The 10,454-nt window shown below is 42.0% G+C and overlaps 1 protein-coding gene across 1 annotated transcript; it reads left to right on the forward strand.

Moving 5' to 3' along the window:
• The first annotated feature begins 1,119 nt into the window (after positions 1 to 1,119).
• Positions 1,120 to 9,822, forward strand: LOC110498981 (multiple inositol polyphosphate phosphatase 1). The gene is made up of 5 exons (XM_021575746.2): positions 1,120 to 2,422; positions 4,865 to 5,059; positions 5,457 to 5,554; positions 5,676 to 5,806; positions 8,646 to 9,822. The coding sequence occupies exons 1-5, from the start codon at positions 1,831 to 1,833 to the stop codon at positions 9,019 to 9,021; spliced, it is 1,392 nt and encodes a 463-aa protein (XP_021431421.1). The 5' UTR covers positions 1,120 to 1,830; the 3' UTR covers positions 9,022 to 9,822.
• Positions 9,823 to 10,454: the final 632 nt, after the last annotated feature.

Genomic DNA, 10,454 nt, shown 5'->3' on the forward strand with positions numbered 1-10,454 from the left:
AGGCATTGCCTTTCAGCCAGTCTCTTAGTAGGCATTATCATTGAGAAAAACTAATTGCAGAACAGCCACAGGTAATGAAAAACTCCTTCGCCCATGAGTGCAGTCTACTCAACCCAACACAGGGATAAGTTACCACAATTTATAACCTCTCTCTCAAAAGTGGCACTGAGGTTTTCCTAACGAGGCCCGTGAATAATTCAGGAACACAACGGGAACTTCTGCCAGACACAGACACCACCTCTATTTACAGATAGTCTGTACCCAACCAGGGACATCGAGTTCAACCTTCACTGTCATGCAGGTCTTGTGTTTATCCATCAGTCAAGCCTAAGAGACCCAATGGTACGTGTTATTGGCACAATAGAAATACAATAGGCCGTTTACATATGCAGGTATCATTTACCCATTCAAACTGGGATTAACCACCAAGAGAAAGAAAAAAATATATATGGTTAGGCCTGAACCTACCAAGTACAGGACAACAGCCGACCTGGCCTACCGAAGCTGTGTCCTTTTGAACAACGTCCAAGGTCAAATTTTCCATCCAAGGTGTCATACTCTGGTGGCTTGTCATTGTTGATAGACAACAAAAAATGTTTCACCTCTTCCACACTAACTTTAAGATGTAAAATTACATAAAAAAGGACTTAAATTATGGACATTAATTGTTCACCAATTCCCATATGCCATAGATTAGGCCATAAATATTTCCCCCCCCCCCTAGGCAGTTAAAAGCTTTTTCTTAAAAACAAGTTTTGAATTGTAAAGAATTTGAAAGGCAATGCAAGTAATGTATATCTAGGGCTACACTATACACCTTTACTATTAAATCATATATATATATATCATGTGATATGCATATCATTGCATGATTCATTCATTATAAAAACGAGAACAATAAAGAAGTGCAAGCTTCCATTAGAATTTCACTGCACCTGTGCAATTTATCTCTGGAGATGGACAGCTCCACCGGGGATTTTTTTTTGCCTAAAAAATGAAGGTAAGGAGTGGTTGATGAAAGGTGTCCTCTCTATTAAGTACACCTGGGAGATTTCTAATGAGCTATGGATAGCCACAGGCTCCTGCGTATTCAAATAAACAGTAAATGTACTTGAACATTACACCATATATTAACGAAGCCGTCTGCACGCAACACAGATTTGGAATTTAGCTTGCAACTGAGCGGTCAAACAGACCAAGAAATCGCGTGTGTTGGCGTCCGATAGTGAAGTCTTTGCCTCCGAAAGATGGAATGTGCACGGCACCTGAAATTCTTTCAGCAATTTCACTAATACAAAGCCCATTTCTCATTTTCTTACTGCTCTGCTGATGAATAGCTACGGAACTTTACAATCCTGGCATTTCGCAAATCTCGGGAAATAAGATAAAATATGTGTCTCGTGCTCAGGCACATAAAAAGCACTGTGATAAATATTTTATTGTATAGCAGTCGCCCTCTGGTGGGGAGAAGTGGTATTTTTATGATAGAAACCAAATGATGTTGAATCCATTGGGTCTAGCTGCGTTTGGGATATTTGATTGATTTTGATATCCCACAGCCCTGAACACTGTTTGTGTTATTATCTTGATTTATGTCCAATTTCTACACAGATTATAACTAAGTCATGCAGTTTAGTGTAGGTCCCTTGCCACACGAAAACGCAGGGATTTAATACGGTTGGCCGGCTTGTGGAGCTCCATTTTTTTGTTGTTGCCAAGTTCAAAGTTCGCAGCGAAACAACAACAAACAAAGCAGACAGCAATGTACTAGCTAACTTAGTTTAGTCGTTTGTAAGTATCAATTGCTTCTACCTCAACTCATTTGACGAAATGACACCAGCGTTATCTAAACAAACGTTGTTGTTCACGACATTTAGTCTAGCTTTGACCCGGGTTTCATACTGCTCAGTTGCAAATGCTAACGTTAATTCAAGCATACCTGCGATTGCAAATTATTTCGGAACGAAAGGCAGATATGAGGAAGTAAACCCCTATCTCATTAATGACATCCTCTCGGTAAACAAATCCCTTTTAAAACCGGGATGTACCGATTGCACTGCTGTTCATGTGACCGCCATAATTCGGCATGGAACACGATATCCAACGACCAAAAATATCAAAAGGATGCAACGGCTTTACGACCTTGTTCTAAACGACGCAAAGAACACCGATAAATGGCTGACTGACATAAAAACCAAGTGGGAAATGTGGTACACTGAAGACATGGATGGCAAGCTTGTGGAAAAGGGGCGAGATGACCATAGGCATCTGGCTGTCAGGTTGGCAACATTCTTTCCATCTTTGATGTCAGAGGAAAACCTCAGGAGCCATCGTATCCGTTTCATCACTAGCTCCAAACACAGATGCGTGGACAGCATTGTCGCTTTCCAAGAAGGCCTACTCAACCTTTGGAACGTAACAGGTGAGTTTGTAGAGTAAACCTAGTTTAGTCTTTTTCCTATTATCTGAATTATAAATAGGCCTGGGGGTAAACTCAGTCACAAACACGGATCACCAGTGCTTTTTGTTTGTCCCGCTCCCAGAAAAACGTTAATGTAAAAGCGCGGTGAGCCTTCAGCGTATTCATCCTATCCTGCCACACTGATTCTAAATCTAATTTTATTGGTCACGTACACATATTTAGCAGACGTAATTTCGCATGCTTGTGATAAATAATCCACAGAAAAAAACAAATACTTAAAAGGTTGCTTATGAGCTAGAAGCAGAGCTGCCATGTCTGTCGGCGCCATAAACCTGAGCTGTGTTCGAAAACTACCATTTGTGATGTACATTTAGTATGTGGTATGCTTATTGGTCATTTAAGTAATAATGCCCGAGAAGCTGGTGTTTGGTGGATATATTGGCAAAGGTGTTGTTAGGCCCCTGTAAATGTTAGTCTAAAAGAAATGTGAGAATGTCTAGATGTTTTTTATAGTTACGTTTATAAATTGCCTGGCTGGGCTGATGAGGCAGATGGAACAGAGTAAATAGGCATTTTTGTCATAGCAGGTGGTAACTTGTGGAATAGACACGGTCTGGAATGCAGTTTTAACCAATCAGCATTCAGGATTATACCCAGCCATTTTATAAAGTTAGTATGCCAAAAGCTCCTGGATGTCTTACTACAGTCGCCAAAATTCGAAGTATACAACAGTGGACACTTTCTGTGCTTTTAGGGCCCATAATGCAATTCTTCAGAAATTAGCGTGGCTTCACAACATTTTCAGATTTTAAGAAAATGGTGGAAAATATGGAGCCGAAGTCTGACGAGAGCAGATACAAATGTAAGTACAAAAAGTTCAAAAGTTAAATTAGTTAACTATAGTTATGATAAATGTTGAGCAATGTAATACATTTTTTAAATTACTTTTCAAATAAGTTACGTTACACGTGATGTTGGCTGACAATTTGTTTTGCTACGCTAGCCTTACGAATCGCATATCATTACAGCAGTTGCTTGTATGTACCGGTATGTTAGCTAGCTACCTAATGTTACTTGGCTACTAATAAATCGACAGTTTATTGACAGTTTATTAATTATATGCTATCTAACTAACTACCCAACGTTTATTGAATTGATTATTCACGTCATGCTTAGCTAAGTGGTATTGTCGTTGTTCGTTCGTTCTCAATGGACATTGTTAATGAAGTCGTAAGAGGTCTAGCTAGTAATTTGTTATGCTAACATGGTGGCAAGAAGTTGCATAGCAACAGCATCAACTTCCGGTAGACAGGCGGAGCGTAAGTACACTTAACTGAAAGGATGCCGTTAGTTTACAGTATACTAAAATTAACTTATACTACATACTTAATGAGTATATACTACAAACAATGTTAGTATGTTAGTATGGGTATTCGAACACAGCTCTGCTCTCTTATTTGTACATAGGTTATGGGGAGGGCCGGTAGGGTAAGTAACTGATCTTGACACAGATCTTGGTAGTGGTGGTCAGCTAGTGAAGAGTTCCCTACCTAATTACAGCACATAGCCAAGGCTAGTCATCTCCCTACTGAATTTGAAACGTGGGAAAGGCAAAAATTATTTTTTAAATGGATAAGTAAAGGCAAATCGAGTTTGAGGACATTTTTCAAGTCCAGAAATCTAGAGAAAGATGGTGAATCGAACCCAGAACCAGCCAGAGGACTATCAGTGTCGGAGGAGAGGAGTGAGGGGCAAACTGTTCCTGATGGCGATGCCTTAGCTAGCAGCACTGCTAATCCTGCAGTGCATCCACTGACAAAGTGCTCGGAGCAGGTGCAATTTGGAGTTCAAGAACACGCAAACGTATAACCTGCTGTAGCCTACATTGATTTATTTTATTTGAAGTTATATTTCCGATATTATGATATTTGATCTACTGCTACATTGATGTCTTGAAAATGATATGAAATTCGGGTCTTGCAAGCCCCACAGCTGAGTATGTGTGCTCATGCATATGGCGGGTGTTCTACAGTGACGTCAAAAATGTTGCTGTACATTGTCTACAAAATTAGGCTATAAGAAATTCGGACTTGTAGAAGCCCCGCAGCTTTACTCAAGTATGTGGCCATAAAATGCGTTGAATTAATCAGCACCTTGGAGAGTGCTGTCCATTTCACCACCATGTAACAGTAGCCTGCTATATGTTTGCTCTGTCTGCTGCGCTGCTACATTGTGTTTGAAACTTTTTCTCTCAATGTAATCCGGTACCTCAGAGCCCCCCACATAACTCCCCCTCTCTCACACTCACACTGTGTTCCGGGACCTATCGATTTACAAATGAAGCACTGCTGATCACCATTAGTACTGTCGGGTGGGGCCGAGATCAGCAACAATAATACACAATGTTTGGACTTATTGTATTCTCTTTTTGTCTTGTTACAGAAGTTGGACCCAGCCACGAAATCAATGATGAGTTGATGAGATTCTTTGACCAGTGCAAAAAATTTGTTGACGATGTGGAGAACAACAAAACTGCCCTCGAAGAGGTCCACCTCTTCAAGGCCTCAGCAGAGATGAAAATAGTGCAGATGAAGATGGCTGCCCAACTGCAAGTTCCATACAATCACATCACACCAGGTTTTTATTTTTTATTTCACCTTTATTTCACCAGGTAGGCCAGTTGAGAACAAGTTCTCATTTACAACTGCGAACTGGCCAAGATAAAGCAAAGCAGTGCGACACAAACAACAACAGAGTTACACAAGGAATAAACAAACATACAGTCAATAACACAATAGAAAAAGTCTGTACAGTGTGTGCAAATGGCATAAGGAGGTAAGGCAGTAAATAGGCCAATAGTAGCGAAGAAATTACAATTGAGCAAATGAACACTGGAGTGATAGATGTGCAACTGGACTTGTTGCTTGGTTCCAAATCGTAGCCACTTTGTGTAGTTTAGGGAGTTCATAATTTTACAGTTGAAACTTGCCAATTGAATTCATTCATTCAATAATTCTCCCCTCTTTCTCACCAGATCTGGTGGAGGCTGCATTCTTCCTGTGCTCATACGAGTTTGCCATCAAATCTTTGAACTCCCCCTGGTGCAACCTGTTTGATGAGACGGACGCCCAAGTATGTACACAGCGGGAGAGCTATTGCCTCTGCCTCATAAACAAGGAAGAACCCAGTTCAGTCATACAGTTCAAACCAGTCTTTCACATTTTCATTAACACAATCACCTGGACCTTTTCAGGTGCTGGAGTACAAAAATGACCTGAAACAGTACTGGAAGAGGGGCTATGGTCATGACATCAACCGCAAGTCCAGTTGCGCTCTTTTTCATGACCTGTTCAATCGCCTTGATAAGGCTGCTCATGAGATCAGGTGAGTTGGTTTTAAAGTTAGTCCACAGTCATTTTGACTACCATGATCGTATAATTTAAACACAAGTGCTTAAATAGGCCAATCATTGTTATCAAGCCACTCTCCTTGTTATTGAAAAACTTTTTTTATTTTTTTATTTCACCTTTATTTAACCAGGTAGGCTAGTTGAGAACAAGTTCTTATTTACAACTGCGACCTGGCCAAGATAAAGCATAGCAGTGTGAACAGACAACACAGAGTTACACATGGAGTAAACGATTAACAAGTCAATAACACAGTAGAAAAAAAAGAGTCTATATACATTGTGTGCAAAAAGCATGAGGAGGTAGGCAAATAATTACAATTTTGCAGATTAACACTGGAGTGATCAGATGGTCATGTAGAGATATTGGTGTGCAAAAGAGCAGAAAATTAAAATAAATATAAACAGTATGGGGATGAGGTAGGTAAATTGGGTGGGCTATTTACCAATAGACTATGTACAGCTGCAGCGATCGGTTAGCTGCTCAGATAGCAGATGTTTGAAGTTGGTGAGGGAGATAAAAGTCTCCAACTTCAGCGATTTTTGCAATTCGTTCCAGTCACAGGCAGCAGAGAACTGGAACGAAAGGCGGCCAAATGAGGTGTTGGCTTTAGGGATGATCAGTGAGGAAGTTTACAGAATGGTGTCGTCTGCATAGAGGTGGATCAGGGAATCGCCCGCAGCAAGAGCAACATCATTGATATATACAGAGAAAAGAGTCGGCCCGAGAATTGAACCCTGTGGCACCCCCATAGAGACTGCCAGAGGACCGGAAAACATGCCCTCCGATTTGACACACTGAACTCTGTCTGCAAAGTAGTTGGTGAACCAGGCAAGGCAGTCATTAGAAAAACCGAGGCTACTGAGTCTGCCGCTAAGAATATGGTGATTGACAGAGTCGAAAGCCTTGGCCAGGTCGATGAAGACGGCTGCACAGTACTGTCTTTTATTGATGGCGGTTATGATATCGTTTAGTACCTTGAGCGGGGGAGCTGTTGACCGAGGTTGGAGTAGCCAGGAGGAAGGCATGGGCAGCCGTTGAGAAATGCTTGTTGAAGTTTTCGATAATCATGGATTTATCGGTGGTGACAGTGTTACCTAGCCTCAGTGCAGTGGGCAGCTGGGAGGAGGTGCTCTTGTTCTCCATGGACTTTACAATGTCCCAGAACTGTTTGGAGTTAGAGCTACAGGATGCAAATTTCTGCCTGAAGAAGCTGGCCTTGGCTTTCCTGACTGACTGCGTGTATTGGTTCCTGACTTCCCTGAACAATTGCATATCGCGGGGACTATTCGATGCTATTGCAGTCCGCCACAGGATGTTTTTGTGCTGGTCGAGGGCAGTCAGGTCTGGAATGAACCAAGGGCTATATCTGTTCTTAGTTCTGCATTTTTTGAACGGAGCGTGCTTATCTAAAATGGTGAGGAAGTTACTTTTAAAGAATGACCAGGCATCCTCAACTGACGGGATGAGGTCAATATCCTTCCAGGATACCCGGGCCAGGTCGATTAGAAAGGCCTGCTCGCAGAAGTGTTTTAGGGAGCGTTTGACAGTGATGAGGGGTGGTCGTTTGACTGCGGATCCGTAGCTGATACAGGCAATGAGGCAGTGATCGCTCAGATCCTGGTTGAAGACAGCAGAGGTGTATTTGGAGGGCCAGTTGGTCAGGATGACGTCTATGAGGGTGCCCTTGTTTACAGATTTAGGGTTGTACCTGATGGGTTCCTTGATGATTTGTGTGAGATTGAGGGCATCTAGCTCAGATTGTAGGACTGCCGGGGTGTTAAGCATATCCCAGTTTAGGTCACCTAACAGAACAAACTCTGAAGCTAGATGGGGGGCGATCAATTCACAAATGGTGTCCAGGGCACAGCTGGGAGCTGAGGGGGGTCGGTAGCAGGCGGCAACAGTGAGAGACTTATTTCTGGAGAGAGTCATTTTCAAAATTAGTAGTTCGAACTGTTTGGGTATGGACCTGGAAAGTATGACATTACTTTACAGGCTATCTCTGCAGTAGACTGCAACTCCTCCCCCTTTGGCAGTTCTATCTTGACGGAAAATGTTATAGTTGGGTATGGAAATCTCAGAATTTTTGGTGGCCTTCCTAAGCCAGGATTCAGACACGGCAAGGACATCAGGGTTAGCAGAGTGCTAAAGCAGTGAGTAAAACAAACAGATAACAGATAAAACATAAACAAACAGAATGGGGTACCGTGATTAATGGACAGTCCAGCAGTCATCAGCTATGTAGCCAAGTTTACAGCAAGGATCCGGTGGAGTATTGGGCTCTAGCCGTGTATGAGTGTGGTTCGGGTGAACAGCTGAGTAGGCCGGGAAGTGGGCCTCAGGGATAGCTTCGGTACTGCGTGCAAGCTAGCTGTGAAGATCAGAAGTAGTGGTCCAGGGATTACGGCAGGAATCCGGCGTTGTTGTGGAGAGACAGTTATCCAGGCAAAAAAAAACTGTCTGGCTGTGCAGAAGGTAAAAGCCGCTAGCAGTGGCTAACAATGACTAAATAGCTTGTAGCTAGTTAGCTGGTTAGCTTCTGGAGGTTCTTGAATGTGTTCTAAAAATTATTGGGTCCCTGAGGGTATATCCATCACTTCCTCTCCCATTAATTGTTACACCTGTTTTAAAAATGGGCTCTCTACAATGGGGAAAGTCATTGAAGTAAACTGCTACATGGCAATTGATAATTTCTCCTTTGTTTTTCCCTCTGATGCATTTCACCTCACTTCATTGTAATAACATAGTAAGTGTGGCTGGTTATCATCATGATTTTTGAATTGTGGATTAAGTCCCCTTTTTTTTCTGTTCAGGTTTGGGCATGTATCTGAGGCTGTGACCATTCAGGTGGGCCATGCCGAGACCCTCCTGCCCCTGTTGGCCCTCATGGGCTTTTTCAGAGACGAGACGCCCCTGACCGCCGACAACTTTGACCTGCAACATGGCCGCACCTTCCGCACCAGCCGCATCGTGCCTTACGCAGCCAACTTGGTCTTTGTGCTGTATGACTGCAGTGAAGGCCTCCGGCTGCAGTTCCTACTCAACGAGACACCTCTGAAATTCCCCGATATAAACCACCAGGCTCCTCTGTACAATACGGTCAGAGAGACCTACAGAGAGTTGCTGCACGGCTGCAATTTCGAGAAGGAGTGCGAGCCGTCCAGACCCAACAGAAACTGTGAGCTGTGAGCTTGGGGCATGTGAAGGTGGAGGGCTCTTTCTATACATGGGTTTGAAGACTCCAACTTCTGTGTCATACAAGAGAGGGTGTTTTAAAGGTTTTGTCTGAACCAGTTCCTTTTTTTCTGGCATCTTTTTAGAAGTAACAGGTTTCACAGATAGCTTTTACTGGGCCCCTTTTTTTTCCAGGTGTCACTTTAGCACAAGTTATCATGATGCTTGCTTTCTTTTCTAGGGTCATCCAGGGTCTTAATTGAATTCACTCTTTTTAGAGGAGGGAGAGCTTTATATTTATGTTATTTCACGGTTTCATATTGATTTATATTATATTGCAGATTTCAGGTTCCTTTTTGTGTTTTCATACAGTATGCATTTTCCAAACGCAGAAAGAAACAATGAGTAGAATATAACGTCTGCCACTGGATAGATGCAGTGGGTTGGGTTTACTTGCTGAGAAACTCTTTGAAATTGTTTGTTTGTTAAATTTTTTTGCTCTGTAATGAGTCATTTTGTTTGGGCTGATTTTATATTTGCACTCATTTTCAGAAACATTTACTCCAAAGTTTGCCTTTTTTAAATATGGACTCAAACATCATTGGACTGCATTGTGAACAAAATATATATTTTGAACAATAAGCTTTTAATTTGGGGTTACCTTAGCTTTATTTAATTATTTTCTACATTGTCATTTGTTTGTGAAATATTTCAGATTAAAGTAAATGCTTTGAGATTTTGACATATTTACTTTTGTATCAAATGCAAATTGAGCAACCCATTTCAAAATCAGTAAATGATGTCATATGGTTCAAATGTTCCATGACAGTGGTTATTTGTAAATGGCATCAAATGCCATTCATGGGTTCTCTTGATTACATGGTTTTCTTTCGATTTTGCAACGGATCAGCAAATTACCTATGGGAACTCCTTCCCCTTCACGTGATGCGATTGAGATGAATATTAAATATGTTTACTGTTACGCCACACCCTTACTGAACCCACGTGATACGTCAATGCAAAAGGCAGTGTGACGTGACCTACAGCCTTTTCTTCACTTGCACGTTTGTGTTTTACATTACGAGACTGCTATTAATAGTCTTTAGGTTACCTTTCTACAGAATTACGGATTTTTCAACGACTCGGAGGTGCTGAAGTAGTTTATTTGTTATCTAATCTACAATCTCCCCACGTCTCGTTATTGTGCCTGCCCATACTAGCTAACTATTTTTGCTTTTTGTCAAGCATTTTCCATCCTTGTGCGTTGGCTAGCTAGTTAGCTTTGAGTCTATCCTATTACCCCAGAAGTTAGCCATCCATAGCAACCATAGCTAGTTTGCTTGTTGTACCTGTTGTTGGCGCTTGTTGACCCGCGGTGTCGTGCCTTTCCCCGCTTGACTGCCACACCAGCCCATTGATCCAGCATTACCACTCCCTCGCTTGAAGTA

The sequence above is a fragment of the Oncorhynchus mykiss genome, chromosome 20 (genome assembly GCF_013265735.2).
Source record: "Oncorhynchus mykiss isolate Arlee chromosome 20, USDA_OmykA_1.1, whole genome shotgun sequence".
NCBI lineage: Eukaryota > Metazoa > Chordata > Actinopteri > Salmoniformes > Salmonidae > Oncorhynchus > Oncorhynchus mykiss.

Bases quoted from the DNA above. Each gene is read 5' to 3' on its own strand.
- LOC110498981 (XM_021575746.2), top strand. From the start codon at position 1,831: ATGACACCAGCGTTATCTAAACAAACGTTGTTGTTCACGACATTTAGT. The intron at 5,060-5,456 runs GTTTTTATTTTT...CTTTCTCACCAG, and splicing joins ATACAATCACATCACACCAG to ATCTGGTGGAGGCTGCATTC. The intron at 5,807-8,645 runs GTGAGTTGGTTT...TTTTCTGTTCAG, and splicing joins AAGGCTGCTCATGAGATCAG to GTTTGGGCATGTATCTGAGG.